The 23578-nt window shown below is 42.0% G+C and overlaps 1 protein-coding gene across 1 annotated transcript in view; it reads right to left on the reverse strand.

Annotated features, from left to right (window-relative positions):
* Nucleotides 1-5909: 5909 nt before the first annotated feature.
* The window catches only part of FAM135B (family with sequence similarity 135 member B), a 380275-nt gene continuing 362606 nt past the window's right edge, over nucleotides 5910-23578 (reverse strand). The window contains exons 12-19 of the mRNA XM_075062034.1: nucleotides 20587-22726; nucleotides 18823-18989; nucleotides 17782-17873; nucleotides 14496-14593; nucleotides 13879-14030; nucleotides 13119-13229; nucleotides 9246-9359; nucleotides 5910-7376 (exon numbers count right to left, since the gene is read on the reverse strand). Of these exons, the coding sequence (XP_074918135.1) occupies nucleotides 7171-7376; nucleotides 9246-9359; nucleotides 13119-13229; nucleotides 13879-14030; nucleotides 14496-14593; nucleotides 17782-17873; nucleotides 18823-18989; nucleotides 20587-22726 (3080 nt within the window). The 3' untranslated portion in view covers nucleotides 5910-7170. The remainder of the gene's footprint in view (nucleotides 7377-9245; nucleotides 9360-13118; nucleotides 13230-13878; nucleotides 14031-14495; nucleotides 14594-17781; nucleotides 17874-18822; nucleotides 18990-20586; nucleotides 22727-23578) is intronic.

Consider the following 23578-nt stretch of genomic DNA (forward strand, 5'->3'; position numbering starts at 1 on the left):
ACACAAACTGGAGCCCACATACTCCAGTGTGGCCTCATTAGCTGTCGAATATAGAGTGGGCGAATAATCATTCCACTCGATCGCTGGGCAAGCTTACCGTAATTACAGCACAATACGCGCCATTGCTCACTTGGGCAGACAAGGGCACTATGCCTGAACTCATATCCAGCTTCTTCATCCACTGCTAATCAAAAACCCCCAGGTCCTTTTAACTGCCCAGAACTGTCTGCTTACCGGCAGTCCCCAGCCTGTATCATGCTGGCGCGATTCTTCCTTCCATAAGTGCCAGGACTCTGCCCACTTTTCCCTTGTTGATACCTCATCCGATATTTTGGCCCAATCCTCAATTTGTTACCGTCACTCTGGACTCTATCCTTATGTCTCCAGCATGTCTCTTCTCCCCCCTAGTGTCAGCTGCAAATTGCGAGGCCCTGCCAATAATCCCATCCCACTTATCATTATAAGATGTGTTTTATAACAATCCAGTCCCCAGACTCGACATCTGGCGGCCACTCGTGCTCTTATGATATCGGGCCAATTAGACATTGGAGCTAGTGATCGACATACCCATGAGTGTGCCAACAATCTAGCCAGATCTTTTATCCACGTACTCAACCATTTCTTCCAGCCAGACTTTTTTTACTTTGTTGGCCCAAGAAATACGGTGCGCGAGACCATTATCAAAGCTTTGCCTAAATCAAGATATAAAAACAGACAGGATTGGTCCAGGCACATCTGACACAAAATTAAAGTTTTAGCCTATTGACTTCATTAGGGTTTTGGATTTTAGGCCCTAAATGGACACAAAAGTAAGAATGTTGTTTTTCTTAATTATTCATTAGACATGGATGGAAAAACCAATTTGAAAAAAATTCCACAACCCTTCACAGCTTGTATTATATGTTACAAACACTGACTTTTCACAGGGATAAGCCAATAAAAAGAATATGCGCTTAGGAGATGTTAAAGTGTCGAGTAACCCACCTCCTTAGCTGGTATGTTAAGCTCTGTATAGTGTCCATGGGCCTTCAGCTGGCTGCCATGTGGGTATTTACACCAGGTGAAGTACTATGCGCCCCTTCGATCTCCACCTTTCCCAGTCTTGAAACCCCCACCTGGCTCTGTAAGTAACTGTTTGACTGCTGCAGATCATAAGTGTGCCCTCCACAGTATATATCAGTTTAAATATCACTACCGCTTATTGCTCTGGTTTGACTATAAAAACAAATTGCTGCCTAGTAATACTGGAGTAAGCTTTTGCATAGATGCCTGCACAGATATTAAAGACGATCTTATAAAAACACAACCCAACTTACACTGCTAACCAAGACTGCATAGACAATCAGCTCTGCCCAGATATTTGCCTACTAAATGAAGTATTCAATAATATAGGTGCACCATTTTTATATATATTATGTCACCTTATTAATATATTACAACATTGACATAAAAAAGTCTTTCCAATGAGTCCAATTGATTAGGTTTAATAATTGCTTTCAAACATAAGATGTTGATTTACGAGTTTAATGGCCCTGCAAATGCTAATTTCTGCCACATCTGCATTATCATACTTGTAGCGTTTAAAATAGTCGGTTCTCCACTACTCAGGGTCTTCTACTAAGACCCAGTCTGATTTCCGCCAATATTAAAACAAAGAAACAAAGAACAAAAAACATAAACCCCAAGACACGCTGCTTTAGCCACTTCAAATCATAGCAGCTCAAAACTGTATGTTATTGCACAAATACTTACTCACAACAATTTCTGCAGCACCCCTCCATCCCCCTCAGGAAGATAAAATCTACAACCCACTCATTTTAAAAAGATTGGCCCGCGGGATATTTCTAGCGTTTATCTTAGAACCACGCATGTATGTTCTTCCAGGGCCTGGTGTTATGAGCGAGCCGTGATCCAACTCCCCATTGAAATCAATGGCAGACTCTCATTGACTCCATGGCGTGTTATTCAGGCCCCTTAAAATATTTACATGAGGCGACAACTTGCCATCCTAATGCAACTCCCTAACTTTAGGATGTGGCCACCTTGCCCCGCCCTCCCCCCCGGCCCCGAGGCGAAAGCCCGATGTGAGAGAGTGTCGTGACCTAAATGGACAAATGGCAAGCAAAACCTCCAAGCGTCAAAACCGCCATTTTTAAAGGAGGCTTTCTCAGAATTCACTAGAGGGGTTGTAGGTGCGTGATGTTTTGTTTTTTGTTGTTTTTTTTACAGAGAGTTTTCTCCCTCTAGCTTTTTCGGCATTTCTGTGTTAAACAGATGTTAATATATCAAACAAAAGAATTTAAGTTGCCCAGAGATCCCATTGGTGTCTTACATAGCTAATGGCAGGAATTCTACTCTCCAACCGGTGGTTCTGCCCTGACTCAGCGGGTCTATTTCTACTCTGATTAACTAGTGCTTTACTAGGCAATTAAAATTTTATTTATTATATAATAGTTTACTCTAAGAATAAAAAATATTCATATATACAGAAAATGGCAACTGAAACTACCACTTTTATTACAAATCTTTATTCGAATGGGGAAGAATAAATATAACAATTCTGGCCCATTAAAAATTAAATACATTGGCATAAAAAGAACAATCTTTGCTCATCTATATGGAAAACTCAATCTTTAAATACTTACTGATCCATGTTATTGTCATAAATATTTTTTTCTTATGCAACTTCTTCATACAAAGTATTCTCTATGGCCAAAGTTACCCAATAAATCCACGGGCTTGTATAAATCGCATGACTGATATGGAAGAAAGTAGATAATGGACAAAAGTATGTGGTAAATAATTTTAGCTTGGCCACTTAAATAATGCGAAGGGTATAGGCAGATTTCCGTATAATACAGAGATAATCTATCTGAGTGGCCAGGTCCCCAAATTGAAAATTAATGGCAGCAGCAGGGTTTAATACAGAAAATAATTAGGAGCACAATGAGAAGCGTCTTGGCGACAAGGGCACACTGTTGACTCATATCCAGCTTCTCATCTACTATAACCTCTAGGACGTTTTCTGCAGAATTGCTGCCTAGCCACTCGGTCCCTAGTGTGTAGCAGTGCATGGGATTCTTCCTTCCTAAGTGCAGGACTCTGCACTCATCCTTCTTGAACCTCATCAGGTTTCTTTTGGCTCAGTCCTCTAATTTGTCTAGGTCCCTATACATCCTATCCCCTACCTTCCAGCATATCTACCACTCCTTCCAGTTTAGTGTCTGCTGCAAATTTGCTGAGGGTGCAATTAATCCCATCATCCAGATCATTGATAAAGATGTTAAACAAATCCAGCCCCAGGACCGACATCTGGGGCACTCTGCTTGATATCGGCTGCCAATTAGACATTGAGCTATTGATCACTACCCATTGAGTCCAACAATCTAGCCAGCTTTCTATCCACTTTACAATCCATTCTTCCAGTCCATACTTTTTTAACTTGCTGGCAAGAATACTGTGGGAGACCATATCAAAAGCTTTGCTAAAGTCAAGATATAAAATATACATGACATGGGATGTGGTCCAGTGGCCACTGAACACAAAATTAAGTTAGCTATTGACTTCAGAGGGTTTTGGATTAGGCCCTAAATGACTTATCAAAAGTAAGAATTTGTCCCACCTCCTTAGCTGGTATATAGTATAGTTTCATGTGGCTTCAGTGGTGCTGTGGTGATTTACACCAGGTGAGTATATGGCCCTTCATCTCCACCTCTTCCCCAGTTCTTGAAACCCCCACCTCTCTGTAGTGAACTGTTTGACTGCTGGGATCATAAGTGTGGCTCCACAGTTATATCAGTTTAAATATACTACACGCTATTTGTCTGGTTTGACTATAAAAACAATTGCTGCTGGTAATACTGGGGTATACTTTTGCTGACTAGATATTAAAGAGTATCTTCATGAAAAAACACAACCCCCAAAGCTTACACTGTAACCAAGCTGCTAGACAATCAGCTCTGCAGATATTTTGCTTACTACAATGACAGTTATTAATAAGGTGACACATATATATATTTATGTCACCTTATTAATATATATACACATTGACATAAAAAAGTCTTTCCAAATGAGTCCAAATTGATTAGTTTAATGATGTTCAAACATTTAAGATGTTATACATTATAATGGCTGCATGTAATTTCTGCACATCTGCAATATATACTTGTAGGTAAAATAGGTTTACACTACTCAGGGTCTTTACGAAGACAGCATCCCAATTAAAACAAAGAAACAAAGAAACAAACAAAACCCCAAGACACCTGATAGCTTCAAATCAACATCAAACTGGACTGTTATTGCCAATACTTCTCACAACATTCTGGCAGCACAGGGAAGATAAAATCTACAACCACTCATTTTAAAAGAATGGCATTTCTAGGCTTTATCTTAGAACCACGACATGTAATGTTCTTCCAGGGCCTGGGCTGTATGGGCCTAATCCAACTCCCATTGAAATCAATGGCAAGACTCTCATTGACTTCCATGGGTTTTGGATCAGGCCCCTTAATGAATATTACATAGGGACAATCTTGCCACTCCTTTTATGCAAAACTCCCATTGACTTAGGAGTGCCACCTGCCCCCCCCTCCCCCCCCGCCCCCGAGAGTAAAGGCAGGGTGTCGTGCCTAATGGACAAATGCAAGGCAAAACTGCTCCAAGGTCAGAAACCATTGGTGTGAATGGAGGAATCGTTACTCTCCAGGGTTCTGCCTGACTCACTGAGTACTAGCAAATTGAATGTTATAAATATTCAAGTATAAGAGATGGAACTAAACTACACATTTTCTGTATAAATTATTTTCTGGCATAAAAATTAAATACATGCAAAAAGACAATCTTCTATCTATATGAAACTCAATCTTATATACACCATTATAATTATTGTTAGAACTTTCATACAAATATTTATGCAGAAGTAGATAAATCGTGTGGTAAATAAATTTAGCTGGCACTAAAATTGCAGAGGCAGAGGTATGATCTGGTGGTCCCAGTACAGAATTGGGAGCCAGGATTCCTCAGGTCCAGTCCTGGCTCTGACACAGATTCCCTTTATAGCCTTGGCCAAATCATATAACCTCTCGGCTTTAAGCTATCCATCTGTGAAGTGAGGATGATAATACATACCCACATGTCTCATTGGAGTGTTGATTAATATTTAATGTTTCCAAACATGACCTTTAAGGGACAGAAAATGGTGTCCAGGCCCAGCATATTTTCTGCTGATCTTAATTCCACCTTCTTGTTATTAGCACCATCAGCCCTGTCCTTTGTATCTAGAATCAAACACCGGTGTTAAGCCTATTCATTTTTTTGCATCAGTTGCTTGCCACAGAAGTTCCATTTGCTAATGACCCTGTTCAGTAAATATTCTGCCTCAATTCCAGCACTCAGGTAAATCACCTTGTTTTTCACAATATTTCAAAAACAAAACAACAACAAGGAGACCTTGTGGCACCTTAGAGACTAACAAATTTATTTGGGCATAAATAAATTTGTTAGTCTCTAAGGTGCCACAAGGACTCCTCGTTTTTGCTGATACAGACTAACATAGTTACCACCCTGAAACCTGTCACAATATTTCAAAGTTTCCCTTAGAGCTTTTTGAAATCTCCTCTTTCAAGGAACATAATTTCCTTCACCTTAACTCATAATTTAGACGCTTGACATCTGCTGCCATCTTTGTAGTTCTTCCCTGCACACCCTACAAGATATACTGTTTGAAGAGCTGCTCATAGTTTTTCTGAACACCGTGGTTTTCATTACAGAATTGCCTTCTTTCAAAAACAAAATATTTCATGAAGGGCTGTTGATTTTTTCCCAACATTTTTCAATGTTTTGTTTTTATTTTTTGCAAAAAATGATGTGACTTATTTTTATTGAAAATTGATCAAATACATTAGGAAAACTTACTGAAATAGTTATCAAAATTTAACATTTAGAATTTTGATCATATCTTGGATAAAAATTTCAATAAAAAACAGACACAAAAATTGAAAAAGTGGAAAGTGGGTCAATTTTGAACCTTGGGAAACAACTTGGATATTTTTAAATAATTTTTCTTTAAAAATGTTCTACCAGCTTTAGTGCTGTGGTAGTCAGGACTGCATACAGTGCTCCAGGTGGGACTAACATATGTCAGAAAGGGCATAATAGAAAAGCCCTGTATTTTGAAGCATCTCACAATCTTCTGTTGAAAAGCTACAACCTACTGCCTTTCATTGCTTTGGTGGCACTATTAATTGGCATGACTTTGAATATCAGCTCAGAATACCAACATATTTTTAAAACTTTGGCCAATGTATTTAGGTACAGATTTAAAAAATAACAAATGTACCTTGGTTATAAAGACAAGCAAAAACAATATTAGTCCATAAATGTAAACAGGAGAGATGCTAACAGATGACTGTATCCCATGATTATTCCAATATACTCCTCTTGCTGTGATTGCTTCTATCTTGAGTTCATTTATTTCACATGAAATGGAGTTTTTTAAAGGCTTTATAAAGACTCCTTCCTTTTATTTAAATATTTATTTTCCCCTCTTCCATGTCTTGACTCTTTGAATGTTACAAATGGGTATGGATAATGGAACCATCTGTGCATTTTCTTTAGACAAATGGAACCACTGTAGCTATCAAGGATTCTGACCACATACATATTTTTCATATTGTCCAGTTCATCAAAAAGGAAGTTTTAACCTGAGTTCATATATGCTTGTTTTCTCTTGTATTAACTACCCCCAACAAAAGTGCTACAGATGTACAGCTTTCTTATTAAGTACATGAGCGTGAAATCAAAGAACCCCGTGTGCCTCAGTTGATATTTAACAGAGGTCGGAATCATGTTGGTTCCGTCACATCTATAGAGTTGGCCTTCTTATTTTTGTTCTCTGTTTCAGAAGCGGTTTTTGTCTTAGGTGAACAATCAAAAGAGAACATGGAACTGAACATGAATATTTGTGTCTTCCAAAAGCACCAATATTTGGAAGTTGGAATATCTTAAAGCCACAGCACTTTATTCTCTGAAACATAAATGAAAATGGGAGGAGTGTTAGGGTCCCACCTCATCATGTGCATGTTACTCATTTCAAATACTGCGCTCTTTTGGCTAAGGGCTTCTATGCCATTGAACACTCTGCTTTTCCTTTGTTACCCAGTGTTTCGGGAGCTATTTGAAGTAGTTGAGTCCTGCAACAAGGAAAAACTTCTCCAGGAAAAGTTCAGAGTCCAGCACGGCTATGTGGGCAGCCCGTCCGATCAGCGTGTTGGCAGTGTTAGGGAGCGCATGGAACACATTGTGTCTGATTAAAGTGCAGTCCTTTGCATCAACCAAAGGCCGGAGGAGGTTGTTTATCATCTCTGCGTAAATGGGACCTGAAAGAGATTTTAAGAGGCAGTCAAAGTGTTAGTGACTTGGTGATGGGCCTTCTCCACCGAGTGCAATTATACCCTGGCACCTATGGATTGTGAAACCTGAAAGGTGCTAGAACATTGGATTCTAGAGGACAGTCCATCAGGAAGATGGATCAAATGCCATATTACTGCTAATCTGAAGTGGATCCATGGCATACAGAGCAGCCTGATGGGTCTGCTAGGATTATTAGAACATAAGAACATAAGAAAGGCCGTACCGGGTCAGACCAAAGGTCCATCTAGCCCAGTATCCTGTCTATCAACAGTGGCCAATGCCAGGTGCCCCAGAGGGAGTGAACCTAACAGGCAATGATCAAGTGATCTCTCTCTGCCATCCATCTCCATCCTCTGACAAACAGTGGCTAGGGACACCATTCTTACCCATCCTGGCTAATAGCCATTTATGGACTTAACTATTTATGGACTTATTAGCTTGAAGTTCTGGGTGTTACGCTGTATAAAGTACCTCAGGACTCAGGCCTGATCCCATTGAAGTGAAGAGCAAAACTCTCATTATCTTCAGAGGTAACAGAATTGGACCCTTCCTTCTCTGTAAGGTAGAGTTCAGATGGGCTAGCAATGGGGCATGGGGCATACAGCTCCTTTGGGACTTGAATGGGAACCAGCTAAGGCCAGAACACCCTGCCTGTCTATTCCAGACCACTAAATTGAGGGGTTTTTAGGAGGCTGGTGAGGAAACCAGGTAATACTCTGTACGGAATTGAATGATTTATATTGAATCTGGATCTGGGTCCTCTTAGGCCTTGTGTTTTCCTGTGAGAAGAATGCCTGAGGAATGGGTGAGAAGATGTCCTTCTCTCCTCAACTTATGTCCGGGCTGGAGGAAAGCAGTGGGAGAAGCGGAGGGAAAGAACTACAGCTGAGAGACAGATAATACCAGGCATCATTTTTGACCTGTTGGTCATGGATGTCTCTTCGCACGTACACCAGTGTAAATCAGGAATAACCCAATTCAAATCAATCATTCACATGAAACTGGTGGCAGAAGAATCAGACTGCTATGCATTTGCCATTATTTATGACAGATCCATTAAAATGGAGCTGTGTGGTGTCCTCTAAATGAACAGTGTATTTGTTGATAATAAAAGGGAATTCGCAGAGACAAAGGCAATCTTGGTAAAAGCAGAGGCGGTGTCTCCACTGACGTCAAGGGATTTGCTCCAACTCTACAAAATCCAGAAAGGATTTTGGATGGGACTGAGGTTTAAATCATAAGGGCTATGATCCAATGCCTATTGAAAATAAAGAAAAGATTCCCATTGACTTCAGTGGGCTTTGGACCAGGCTTGTGATGAGAAACAAAGAAGAGAGAACACTGGGAATTCAGCAGGCTAGTGGATAGCAATACTGCAACAAACTCTATCATAGAATTGGAAGGGACCTCAGGAGGTCATCTAGTCCAACCCCTTGACAGATTTTTGCCTAGATCCCTAAGTGGCCCCTTCAAGGATTGAACCCACAACTCCAGGTTTAGCAGGCCAATGCTCAAATCACTGAGCTATCCCTCCCCCCTGCACTGAACCAGCCCTCCCTCATTGTCATAATCATCACCACTTTTTAAACAAACATGGCAGAGGGAAGCCTTTGATTACAATCTTGAATGAAATTTGTTTTCATCACACAAAGAGCTTTATAAGTAGGTCCTGTATTGATTTCAATAGCTTCCTGTCCAGCTTAAGTTTTCGATTATTTTTTTAATGGTGAATGCAAAAAATCATTCTGATGCAACATCCTCAGCTGTACAAAAGACCTAAACAAACAACCAATTAACTCAATGTTTTTGTGAACGCAGGCAGGGTCTTATCATACCTGTGTGCCGGTCTTTAAGTGCGGTTTTGCACATTTCTATCCTTGCTGAATGGAATGGCACATATCGATCCTGGGGAGAGGCCACCAACACAACATTTTTAAAGTACTGAAGACCTGTAACAAAGAAATACATCAAAAATTGTATATCTCAGCAATCTATCGAAACAACAAATCTACACACATCTTAACAGGAGTATTGGAGAGTGAGGTAATATCTTTTATTGGACCAACTTCTATTGGTGACAGAGACAAGCTTTCAAGATTACACAGACTCTTCTTCAGGAGTATGGCATGACTGCATGTGTTTTAAAATGTACAACATAGTCAAGGAAGAATAATTATATATGTAGCATACTTCTAAAGAACAGTATAGTAACAGCATAAACTACCGATGTCACTGTTGTAAGCTGTGATGTAATTAGCTCTAACATCCATGGGGACCAGACACTTAACAGGAAAAAGTAATGGCACTCCCCCTGCTCCAAAGAGCTTCCAGTCTAAGTCCCTGATCTTGCAAATTCCTATGCATATGAGCAACTTTACAAATATGAACTGCCCCATTGAGTTCAATGGGAATTCTTGGGCGAATGTTTGTAGGATCAGGGCCTAAACTGAGAAATGAAGCAAACAGATGAGCATCATAAATGAACACAAAAATGTGGTGGGAAAAAGACAAAGGTGCAGGCTCACAGTAATGATATCCCATGGTTACTTAGCCAGGGGGTTAAGCAGCGGGATAGTTCCATCACATTAGGGATTTTGTTCTTGGTTTTTGTTTTTTTTTAAATACTCCCAGTTGTCAGAGGTGATGGCAGAAAAGAGATTTTTAAGGGGAATCTGAATGAGGGTTGATATTCTTACTGTAGACTCAGGAGTAGTTTTATTTGTAAATAAGGATCTGGACATTATTTTCTATTGAGTAATTAAAAGTCCATGGTGTTGAGAATGCACTGCTGTAATTTATGATATTTTTCTCTGCTAATGTATTGTGAAGTCATCTGGGCCAGCCAAGATGGATGAATTCAGTGTGCAGTATCAATCACTGCTTGTTCCAGTACATCAGCTGTGTATACAGTGCTGGTGATGGATCGATCAAAAGCCTGTGGACTGTTGAGCACACCCCCATTAAAGCAAGGGAAGTCTTCACACTTAGTGCTCCACCCTACAAAATCCATGGAGTAGCACAGGGGTTGAGTGAGGGCCTGATCCACAACTCACTGAAGTCAGTGAGAGTCATTCCTTTAATTTCAGTGGGTTTTGGACAAGGCTCACAGGATGCAGACTGGTGCTATTGAAGGGCTGTATTACAGGAAGCGACACAGTTGGGGGGAGGACAAAGGTATGCATGTGATCATGGCAGGGTAGGAGAGACAGTGGTCTGCATGTTAAAACAGAAGCCTGGGAGTGGTGAGACCCACATTCACTTACTGTCACTGTCACTGTCACAGACTGTGTTGTGAGATATTGGGCATCTCCCTGAATATGAGGAGGGCTGCACAGTCTAGAGGAGTGAGCACTGGCAAGAGACTCAGGAACTCCTGAGCTCTATTGTTAGCTCTGACTTGCTCTGTGATTTTGGCAAGTCACTTGGCTTCTCTGTGTCTTTATGTGTAAAATGAGAATAGTACTACATAACTACCTGTCTCTTAGGAGTGTTCTCAGGGTCAGTTAGCGTCTGCACAGCATTGGAGGGTGGCAAGTACTAAATGATGCAGTTACTGGGGAACCGTACCTCTGACTCCTCCTGGGCTCATCGATTGCATCCCTCTGAGGTCTCGGACCTCCAGCTGTCACTGAACTCAGGGCTGAATCATGCAATTCTTCCCTTAATATTGAGTTCTGGGTGGCAGTGACCTAGGGGCTAGCAGTGATTGCTTTAGCATGTCTGATGTGGGCTCAAACCCTGCAGTTCTGTTCCCTGCAGGGCAATGACAGTGGTAACTAGTGACCCAACAGCTTCCTTAAAGCAAAGTATCATGTATCTAGCAGAACAGCATTTAAGGTAAAGCATGTCTTATAAACAACAGAGCAGCCTATACACGTCTGCTTACCAGCTGTCTAGCCATCTCCTAATTCCCTGTAAACTCTTCTGCAGAGTCTCTTTGTCAGCTTGTCTTCCTGTCCAATGACACTCCCTGGACAGCCCTCATAGCAACTCATTTCCTTTGCGGGGATCAAGACTTTTTATAACTGTTTATAGCCCTTTTAATCTCTAGCCTCCTAGTCAGGCAAAATGGCTGTGTCTCTTTGGCCTACAACCGAGACGGATGCCACTGTCTTTCAAGTGTGTGCTTGGGTGTTCTTATCTGGGACTGCCTGTGTTGTCTGCCTCTCCAGATCCAGTTGAATTCAAGCATTCTAGGTGTATGATAAATTTACCACTACCACCAATATAAATGAGATCAATACAGTCATACAGGAAATTCGAATCATTCCAACATACAACTTCCCCTCATAAAACTATTACATAGCAATAGTCATAGCATTATGACATATCAGCTCCACATGTTAGGTAAAGTATTATTAAAGAATAGCATTTGATTTTACAAATAGCCCTTTTCCTTCTGACAGCCTATACCAGTATTTCATAGGCGAAGAATTAAATATTAGGAGTGACAGTGTAGGCAAATATGTACAGCACTTGACCACTCACATACAGACTTCTGCATTAGTAGGAATGCTCTATTGAGAGAGGGAATTCTGGATAGGACACTAGAATTTGGTCCAATTTTTTTCTGAAAAAGCCTCAGTTCAGTTGATCATGGACAGACTGAGGGGGGCTAATGGGGCCTCTCTTTAGCATTACAGCGGAAGAATGATCATTCTCCCTCTGGCATTGAACTGCGGTGTCAGCAATGGGCTTAAATAAAAGCATCACTGGGGACCTAGATTCAAACATCCTGAGTCCTAGAGGTGACAATTAGGGCTGTGTGAACAATGAATTTTTTTGTCCATTGCCAATTCTTTTTTTTTTTTTTTTAAAGGAACAAATGTTTTGGGTTGAACTAAAAACTTTTTTTTTTTTAATTTGGCTAATCCCCCTCCTTCTCCCCCCTAAGAAATCATTTAGATGTTGAGCCTTTTTAACATTTTTGATTTAAAAAAAGTTAGGGGAAGTTTTGAAGCAAAAAGTAATTTGGAACTAAACAATCAAAATGGTTTGTTTTTAAAATGTCTAGAGAAAATGTTTTGACATTTTTGGAATTTTGCAAGGATTTTTTTGGATGAAACGATTCAGCAAAACCAACAAAAATTCTCAAACTGCTTCAGTATAATCAAATCTGCATTTTCACCAAAGGGTCTATGTGTCAACTCTCACCCAGCTCTAGTGAATGTAGGGTGACCAGACAGCAAATGTGAAAAATCGGGACAGGGGGTGGGAGGTAATAGAAGCCTATCTAAGAAAAAGACCCAAAAATTGGGGCTGCCCCTATAAAAATTGGGACATCTGGTCACACTAAGTGAATGGCCCAAATTAAGCCAAACGAAACAATCAAGTTTTTGCCCTTTATCAAGATAAATTAGGTTGTAGCAACCTAATGACACCACTAGTCTTTGCTTACAGAGTGTGCACACAGAGATAGGCCTGAACTACAGCATTTGTATTCAGCTGCAAATTGAGCAAAGTTTGGTGGGGAGCATTTGGCAACTCCATTCCATGGTGATGTCCACAGTAGAAATGCACAGGTAAAATGGATTAGATTAGGCAGAGGAGTCCATTAAATAGTTTTGCTTCAGGCCCATCTCCCCTTGAGGCCAACGATGAGCAAATATCACTGATCAAACACTGATGACTTCCTTTATTTCCTGAAGAGCCTCTCAGCACGGGACAACACTTTGGAGAATCTGCTCTCCACGCAGACATTTACTCACCTGTTTTTTGGCTGAGCTGATACAGGAAACATTTGCGCAGATCTGCGTTGTCCCTGAAGGTCAGCTGCAAAAGTGACCCTGATTTTTTCAGCTTCTGCATGAGCCACAGGCCTGGAATGACAATCAACATGTGGGTTTACCCTATTCGTAATCATCAGACCAAATGCCCCAAAATTTAAGAATCCCTTCCACGGTTAAAAAATTGTGACTGAACATTCTCAGGCTAGAAGTGCCAATGCAATTGGACATCAGTACTCTACATTTCTTCTTGTGCTAATGGCCAGTGGCTAGAAAACCTCAGGGCCATATTGTAGTCTCTGCTTCCATGAGCAGACAACAGAAGGATCCAAGACAGCCATGACATTATTGTCCCATGACATTATTTTACCCCCTTAGTTTTACAGGTACTATACTGCTGATTCCTGAGGCAGCTGTTGGTCAGGGAATTCCCTGACCTTGAGGCTCATGCAGCAACAACGTTATTCAGGAAGCAGAGTGGGGGTTGGTTCAGTGCACAGGTGGAAGCATGTAGCCTCAGCCCACATGTGCAGGCTTTTCTGATCCGGGAATTCTGAATGTAGCTAAACACAAACCCAAAGCTAAACTCAAGTGGTTGGAAATCTGGTGTGAATATTTCCCGCAGTGCTGGTTAGTGACACACACAAACACTAGTCAGTACCACTTTCCCATTCACACAATGGTCTCTTACAGGTACTGCTACACCCAAAAGCAACTCGTAGCCTTTTTCATTAACTCTTACCTGTACTAACCAAAGTACTGTTGTTGTAAAGGGTCCCTAGGTGAGGCCCAGAGAGGGACAGGAAGGTGTGTAACTTGTTGAGGTAATAGCGAAACCTTGGCCGAGTTAATACTGATCGGATGATGACGTTACCAAGGGAATGACCAATGAAACTGCCGGAGAGACAAAATGACACACAAAGAACAGGCTATAGAATCATAGAATCATAGAATATCAAGACTGGAAGGGACCTCAGTCATCTAGTCCAACCCCCTGTTCAAAGCAGGACCAATTCCCAACCAAATCAATATATATACTCCTTAACTTCAAAATGTGTGTGGCATGCCTTGCTCTCTTTTGCTCTATGTGGATTGGCTCTGCCTCCAAACAGATTCTTCATTAGTGCCCTTTAGTCATGTTTTCCCATCTCCTTTATCCTTCATGACATTTCCAGCTCAGCAGCTGCTCTGTCAAGTCTAGACAAAACCAACGTCTTCAAACACATTGTGAAGCCCATTAAGTCTCTGGAAAAACTCCCATTGACATGAAGGCTTTGGATCAGGCCCCAAATAATAGAGATGATTCTATTGAACATTACTGTACTCCGTCACATCCAATTAACTGTCAGCGTATTTTACCTTATCCGGGAGATGGAGAGGTTGTACAGCTGGATATGTTGAATAATTTCATCCAGTAATCGGTCAGTCATCGAATCAAAATCAGCAAAAGTATCAGTCTGGTGAAGAGAGAATGGTGTCAGCTGATGACATAACTGTCAATGTATTGCATCGCGATACAAAAAAACTAGACAAATGATATTTCTGAGGAAAAATACAAGCAATAAAAATAAGAACATTTCAAGACTTCTTTATGCATCAAAGAGGCAAGGGGGAAAAAAAGCACAGATCCAATTTTTCTCATTTGCTAGGTCCCCTGGAAGTTGCATTTCTCCTCCAAAAAGTGACTGTGTAAAAGCTTCAAGGTGTTCCATGTTTATTGTCTCTCAGTGATTCCATATTAAATATGCTCAGTTTGCAAGCAAACAGATTTGATATTTTCCCCCTTCAGGACTAATGGTGCAAACTCACTCAGGCTGGTTCCTTCCTTCTTATACATCGTTAACTGTAATGAAGGATCTACAGGCCAAATACTGCCCATATTGACATTTGTGGAAGCCGACTGCCATCGGGGGTTTACATGGGTGTAACTAGTTGTAACATAGTGAGCAAGTCTGTTGATGATGCAGAAGGAAGAATATATTCCAGCTCATGCTCTCCTAGCTGCATTGGCTCAGCAGGGCTAACAGGAGTAAAGGCATACAAACTCATTTTAGTCTCTAAAAGGGACATGACTCTGAACACACAAAGTGATCAGATTTGTTCAGTAAGACAACCCCCTTTTTACATAGTTATTTTATGTAGTAGAACCGCACAGTAAGGATGACAGTAACGACACACAAGTTGCTTAGGCCAATATTATTAGACTAGGGTTCGTAAAGCGACTGGAGTTTTGATCAGAGGGGACTGCAGATGCTCAACCCCTCTGACTATCAGCCCACTTCTGTAGGAGACGAAGCATATCTCTACATGTAAGATACTGCACTAGCGCAGCTGCAGGTGTCCTGCTGTAGCACTTCAGGCTATGTCTACACTAACGAGCGGTGGTAGTTATGTCGGCAGGCAAGCATCTCCTGTTGACAGCGCTGTTCACATCAGTGCTTTTGTCAGTGAAACTTCTATTAGTCAGAGGTGTGCTGACAAAAGTGCTAGTGTAGACAAAACCTAAAGCGTAGACGATACCTAACCAATGGGAGAGGTTCTCCAGTCAGCATAGGTAATTCCCAAGAGGTGGTAGCTAGAAAGAGTTCTTCTGTCTCCCTATCACTATCTACACCGGGGGTTAGGTCGGTGTAACTATGTTTCTCAGGGGTGTGGATTTTTCACAGCCCTGAGAGACGCAGCTATATTGATGGAAGTTCCTACTGTAGACCAGTCCCAACTTTAGCATTTTGGATGTAGTGGGTTATCATGCTAGACTAGTCTATAGTATTATAAACTGACCCTAACAAATTTATCAAAAAAATTTTATGCTGCTATTACACAATACCATGTGGTGTTTGACAGTTAATCAGTAGCATGGTGAGTATCAGCAGGGTATTTAAGTTATTTATTAACCCTGGTAATACTGCCATTTGTGATACAACAAAACAAACAATAAATTTTCTAGTCTACAGAACTGCAGGAGAATATTCTTGTTTAGAACTGTGTCAGGACTCTAAACACATTCAAAACTAATGAGATGCCAGAGAAATAATCATCAAGTGTTGGAACAGATATTTAGGAAAAACATATCTAGTAATTAATGCTTCTGTGACAAAATTCATTTCACTAATTGCAGCTCTTGCAAAAGAGAACATGAGCGTCTCCTATTTCCAGTGCTGCCTTAAAATAAATGTTCTCATAAACTAAATACAGTCGACTAACCTCCTGCCTGTTTGTTTTGTCTGCATCGATAATTAATGATTTCCTCCTAAGCTCATTATCTTGAATCTTGTAGGTTATTTACAAGTGGAAAAACACCACCCCAAGTGTAAGTCCTAGATACAACACACACAGAATCCTCCTATTTCACTCGTCTGTGTTTCCATCCTTCAATATCACTTCAGTGCCTTTCCAAATGACATAGATTCACATTTTTCCCTGTAAGGCAAAAAGTGGCTAGACAGCTCGCACTGTGGATCTGTTACAGTCTCCATATGGCTCTCTGTTGCAGGGAGGAAAGAGGATATGGTGGCTAAAAGCACAGCAGGAGGAGTCAGGAGTTCAGCTCCTATTTCTGCCCTGCACTTGCTCTGTGACCTGCAGCAAGCTGCTTGCTTTGCTGTGCTCTGGTTTCCCACACTATAAAGTGAGGATGCTGCTGCCTCACCACGCACGGAGGTGCTGTAAGGCTGAACTCTTTCATGTTTGTGAAGTGCACTGAGAGCCTTTGGCAAACAGGCAAAATATTATCCTCATGAATGTTGCTTTCCATGCATTTGGTATTCCGAGAATGGCTACTGACATCAACAGGAACTTGAACAGGGTGAGAACACAGGTGGTTCAGTTGCAACCTGCCTTTGGGTAAGAGAACTGCACTGCAAAGCAAATTTGGAACATTTTGCCCTAAAGTTTCCCGGTAGAACAGATGAATGCTTTTGACCGGACACTGAAATCCTTGCTCTGTTTATCAATGTGGCCCTTTACGTAACTAAATATGCTGCATCACATGCATGCAGGGCAGAGCACAGAGTTCATTTCTGCTGCTCTGCATTGCACAGGCAATGGATTAGCTTTCCTGGAGGGCATTTCTTTATCATACAAGCAAATAAATCACAATATACTACACAAAGGAAAGAACTGTTTGATGCTTTAGCTGAAACCAGCAGTACCAACTCCCCCAAGCAGACCATAGCATCCTTCTGAGCACTTAGAATTAACATCACCAGGCTGGCTGTTTTCTTTTCGTTCTGCATAATTTTGCACATCATACAATAGATAGATGCATCAGACTGTTGTACTTGCCATTTAACATGATGTTTTTAATTATCTCCTTTCTGAGGGTCTGATCCTTGGACAACTGATGCCAATCGACAGTTTACTACTAACTTCAGTGGCAATAGGATCGGGCTAGCAACAGCTGCCTTCCAATGGGGAAAAATACTATTGATTTGAATGGGATTTGATGCAGGATACGCAGGCTAAATCCTGCATCCCTCACAAAACTCCCAATGGGCCTTTTCCCGAAGATGTGTAGGTGTTGGCCCTAAGCCTTTGAAATGTACAATTCCTGATATCTGCTCTGCAAGGGCTAAGTTTCAGTGACTTCAATGGGACTGTGGGGCATGCAAAGTGGGGGGCAGGGAACAAACTGGCCCTGTATTACCTGGTTTCTTTCAGACATTAGGAAGTCCAGCTTTCCACCAGGGAGTCCCAGTTCTATAAAAGTCTTTACCAGTCGCAGGTCTGCGCTGTTCCCTAAAAAGAAACAGTACTTGATAAGAGATATCATTTCACAGTAGGGTAAAGACGACAGATTCTGTTCACTATGTTCTTTTCAGATCTCAACACTGTCCCTGGAGTTGTCGCGGTAAGTGCGGCTGTGCCTGACGGCTCACTATGTTACGGTTAGCCCTGACACAGCCATGCAGGGGAGCAGCAGTGGGACAGGAATCCCCACAAACTTTGCAGCTGCCTGAGGGCTCTCTAGATCTTAGCTGCAGGTGCTTCAGATGTTCCCTGGGAAGTGAAGGGATGGGAACTGGCAGGAAGAAGGAATCCCGATACCTCTGTCACTTCACCCCCTATTAGCTAGCCAGCAGAGATGGGGGAATAAGCTGCTCTTTTAAAAGCGATGGCAAATAACTCCCTTTCATTCCCAAGCAGAACAGGGAAGACCGAGGACACATTGTGACCCCAAGGGGTGAGTCTGAGCCACAATGTATCCACTGTGGCACTGTGCCCAAACACTGTGACGTGCACACAATCCAGCCTTCCTGTGTCTTTGCTTGCTGAATATACGGTGAACAATACTCACCTTCCCCAGAGCTAGCCACCTTCTCTCCTTCAGCGACAGCATTTAAACCAAGTTTTTTTTCCCGCTCGATGATGTTTTGCTAAATGATCGGACAGTTGTGAAATGACAAGGAAAGGGCTGACAATTTTACTGGGTTTAGGGAGCACAAATCTGTCAAAATTCTCCATTTTGTAATAAAAAGCGTTTGTGGAGTAAATGTTAGAATTTCTGCTCAGATCCTTTCCAGCAACGTTAGACAAACCAACATACTATGGGCCAGATCCTTGGCTGATGTAAGTGACACCCATGGACTATGCTGAGTTATACCAGCTGAGGATCTCAACTTCTGTATTTTTTAATATGAATACACTCCATGAGGCAATTCCACACAGCATCTCTCTCGGGCCTTACCATCCAGTCCATGGACACAGACAACCAGGTGAATTCCATCTTCCAAATTTTCTTCCTCTTCCTCTGGTGGAAAATATGGGATATCAGAAGCTAGTACAGATAAGTCACTGTACAGAAATCCTTCAATCTTCAGTTCTTTTTTAAACTTTTCTTTGGCCTGATAAAAACTGGAAAATACACTAATTAATCACACAGAGAACTGAATGTTCAACAGTAAAACCTTTAAACTAGGAATGAGCACTTACAATACATTCCCTTTGCAGGTGAAGGCCTGTATACTCTGTCCTCTGGGTTAGGGTGACTAAGGGAGGTCAGGTGGGCGGGTAGATAGCCTGTGATTCAAAAGGGAGTGAGAAAGATCCTCCCAGTGGTACCTCACCTGCTAGAGTCCAAAGTGGGTTTGCTGCTAAGAACCTTCTGGTCACCCTAACAGGCAGAATCACGACTGGCAAGGATACATAGCTGTATTGCAGAAAATGTGGTGTCCAGATCTACCCGGCAGAGCTACTAGACAGACATTAACAAACAAATCTAAGCTAAACAGACAAGGAGTTGACCTCCTTCTCCTATCCCCTCAGACAGTTGCACAAATGGATGCAAATTTGTATCCCATGAAAAGGGATAGTAGCTTTGACCCAGACATGAATCAGCTAAGAGCAAGTAAGTGCCCCTCCAGCTAGACTAACATTTCCTAGTTCTGGGGCCTCTGGTTTGGCCCCTAAGTCCACACTGAACAGCCACTGGACTCAGCGGGAGAGGCTCAGTATCTCTGAGAATCAAGCCATGCATGGAAGCACCAAAGGTAATGTCCCAGAGCCAAGCTGGGACACATCCGCTTCAGTCTTGGGGCAAGACTGTGACCATCCATTCACTGGGGAGCACTTACTCACACAAGTAATCCTACTGAAGTCAGCGGGGCTGCTCAGAAACTTTTGCTTGCCAAAAAGTTAGGAAGGGAGTCACAATCTAAGTCTTACGCTATGGGATTTAAGGCCCTGGATTCAGCAAAGCACTTAAGCACTCCTTGGCTGACCAGAGAAGGAATTAAGCATGTGCTTAACTTTAAGCACAAACTTAAGGGCTTTGTCAAATCTGGGCCTAAAAGCCTGACAACCATGGTTCACCTGGAGAAGGAGATGACAGCAGAGACAGCTATAAAGCCAGAGAGTACAGTATAATACATAACAGTAAACTCTGTCACTATGTGGCTCCAAAATTAAACAGAGGGTTAGAGAGTTTGATGAACAACCCAAACAAAGTCAGGAATCAGAGCACACCCCCTTTAAGAGTCTAGCCCTTATCCACCTCAGTGTTTTAAGATAACTACCTGTGCGCCCATATTCTCCCAGCACAGCACAGGACACAAAACATAATGGAAACCTCTGTGATGTGCTGCACATTGTGGTGTCAGCTAGGCAATCAACCCAAAATATCCTGAAGTAAGGGGACAGGAAAGATGGGCTAAGGCAGGAGATTGTGATTCAGGGATCCGAGTTCCCAGAAATGCTACAGAGTCCCTGCAAGACCCTGGGGAAGTCGCTTAGTCTCTCTGTGCCTCAGTTCCTCATCTGTACAATGGGGGTTATGTTACAGCCCATTCCCATCCTTTGTCTGTCTGGAATAGTTATACTGTAAACTCATCAAGGTGGAGATCGGCTCTTAATGTGCGTTGGCACAGCGACTAGCACAGTGGGGACCTGACCTCAGCTGGGGTCTCTAGGTGTGACTGGAGCACTAATAAAGAAAGCCATTAGACAGTCTTACCTAAGCATCCTTTCATTGGCCTCTTCCTCCACATCATCTGAACTGCAGGGGACAACACTGAAGGAGCCTAATGGCTGCCGTGTGATAGGGAAAGCAGCCTGCTTTGAAGAGAAGCCAACCACGGCAGGAGTCTCTTTGAGCACAGAAGAAAAGGGAAGACACGTGGCTGTGCAAGAAACAGACAGGTTAACCACCTCAATGGCCTTTCGACTCTCCAGTGCCAACCCCTCTGTGGCAACAGAGTGAAAGCCAGTGCTGCCATTAGCCACAAGCCGATGCTCCACCCTGTCTGGTTCCTGAGGATATTCGGCACAATAAGGTACGGGAGCAGAATCCACCAGTGCAGATGAGTCGTCGAGTTCAATTTCTTGTAAGCCCTGCATTTCTTCACATGACATCATGGTTTCACTGGCAATGGGGCTACCACACTCTCCTCTCGTTGAACCAAATTCAGTCGATGTCTCTGATGAGGCTGGAACAGTGTAGCAAAAATCTGGTACCTGGCTCAGGCCACGTGAGAAATCCTCGACGTCTGGTGTGCTAGCACTGGAATAAAAGTCTTGACTTATTTTCAACCTTTCTGGTACAGGTTTAAGTGCATCTTTCAGATCCTCACTACATGCACCGCACTGCACGCTACTATGCTCCGAGTACGTGATGACACTCAGTGTTCCCAAGCTGCGCTCCTCATTTCTCTGCACTGCCTGGCATTCAGAGGTATCCCATCTGTGCTGCTTTAGATTGACAGGTTGTCCTGCATATTCCAAATTGCAATCTCTTTCTGCCAAACCTTCCTTATCTTCCACTTCTTCTGGTAGCTCAGCGCTGCTGTTACCTTGTTTGACAGCAGCGCTAGGATGCTCTCCTATGGCGATGTTTGGTTCTGACTGCTCACTTTCCCTGGCAGTCTGGTAGTCAGAAAAATTTCCTGCTATTTCTATGCTTCTGCATGTCACTTCCATGTAGCTTTTCAAGGGCCTTTCTGCAACTTCCAAGATTGCTTTATCGCATTTGGAAACACCTACCGTGTCTGTGGGCTCCTCTGGGCTGCTGATCTGTGGTGCAGAAATGGACTTGGTCAGCTTTGTAAGTTCTACTTCCCGCTCTTCTTCCTCAAATGGCAATGAGCTAATTGATGTCAGCGATGCTTGGATCCCACTGGGCAAGCTTGTATTGCTTTCTGTTTGCCCACCCTCTAGGGAGTTTCTGTGTATGGTGTGCCTCCAGACCAGCTGTTGCAGCATCTCACGGTCACTGGGAAGCTCCAAAGCCCGGCTACGCGCATCGGACCAAGCCACCGAACTAGGTTCACTTTCAATGCCCGAGTCGGATATTATTGATGAAGATCTCTTTATGACCCCTGACGTCAGGGTAAACTCTTCGCATTCCTCGACTCCTTGCTCCTTCACAAATGACTTCACTTCCAGGGCATCTTTTGTTGTCTGCGTTAATAAATCCAAAGTACTGATTGGTAACGCTTTCAAAACTGGTAACAGAACCTTGTTGTCTTGATCCACTGGTTTTTCAGGACTGTTTAGTTCATTTAATGCAAGTTCATCTGAAGTGAGACTATTTTCACAATTATCAGTTTTAGCTGCTTTACTTAATTCAGTGCTGTGTAAGAGGCCACTAGTTCCGCTGTCACCCAGAGCACTAATGATTAATGTGGGTTCACTTTTTTGGGAATCCTTACTGGTAGGTTTCATATCCACGCATGTAACACCGATAGCAAGTCTATCGTCTTTTAATGAAATGTCCACTGATGTTTGGAAGCCTTCGGCTTTGTGTTTTAAAAGGCCTGGTCCCAAGCCAGAAACAATTTCCTTACTTGAAACTGATGTATTTTCATGGGATACATCCGTTTTCCTCTGGACTTCCTTTTTGACTGTACAAGCCTGAGATGTGGAGTGCTGAGTCAAAGCTTTAGCTGTATAAGGATCAAGCGAAATATCGCTGTAGATACAGGAGGCATTTCCATTTATTTTATCTGTATGTATTAACAGAGTATCTTTCCTGAAATCTCCCTTTGCTAATGCAATGTCATCATTTGATGCAACAGCCTCCTTGTTGCTTATTAAGTCCATCTGTGTACCGTTCATCTCAGGAACCTCAAGAGCTGGGAAAACATCCACACTTCGACCTGAAAGGGAAAAAAAGTTCATGGCCTATATAAGGAATCAAAATATTTGTAGGTGATTATACACACACACACCCTCTCATGTACATGCCGTTCATATACATGCCTGACCAACATTCTTTAAGCTGCATTCACTGTTAACTGTTACACTCACTACATGGTTAAACTAAAATCACTTAGAGCTGTGAGTGCTAAGTACCTCCCCAAATCAGGCAACTTGGATGTCCTAAAACTAGTGGATGCTCTTGGAAATTCAGCCCTATATTATTACAGTGTGACCAACTGCAACACCGATAGGTTTTTTTTTTTAAAAAAAATTCCTTTTAAATACTTTGTAAAAAGTCGAGGAAAATTGAGAATTACAGATACCTTTTTGTAAAATAAAACCACAGATCTTAGTACCTTACAAAAAAAAGTATTAGTGCCAATAAATAGCTTCCTTTATAACCTCTCTAGATTTCATGTCCCAGTAAGCTAAAGATGAAATATTTTATAAAGGATTTTCCTACCACTAGATGTCACTCTAATAATGAAAACCACCACCTTATTTTCCCTCAATGGCAGAAATGAAAGCTCCAGGGAGTTGTTTCAGATTTTGCCTCCAGTTCTTGGAATTAAACTGTTAATCTTAAAAAACAACAGAAACACCTCATAGAAATAAACTGTCTAAGTAACAGGGAGTGTATATATTGTAATCTACTAGGGTGACCAGATGTCCTGATTTTATAGGGACAGTCATTGGGTCTTTTTCTTATATAGGCTTCTATTACCCCCCATCCCCATCCCGATTTTTCACATTTGCTGTCCGGCCACTCTATAATCTACTGAAACAACAGGGGACATTAGGTACCATAA

Source organism: Chelonoidis abingdonii, chromosome 2, assembly GCF_003597395.2.
Source record: "Chelonoidis abingdonii isolate Lonesome George chromosome 2, CheloAbing_2.0, whole genome shotgun sequence".
Classification (NCBI taxonomy): domain Eukaryota; kingdom Metazoa; phylum Chordata; order Testudines; family Testudinidae; genus Chelonoidis; species Chelonoidis abingdonii.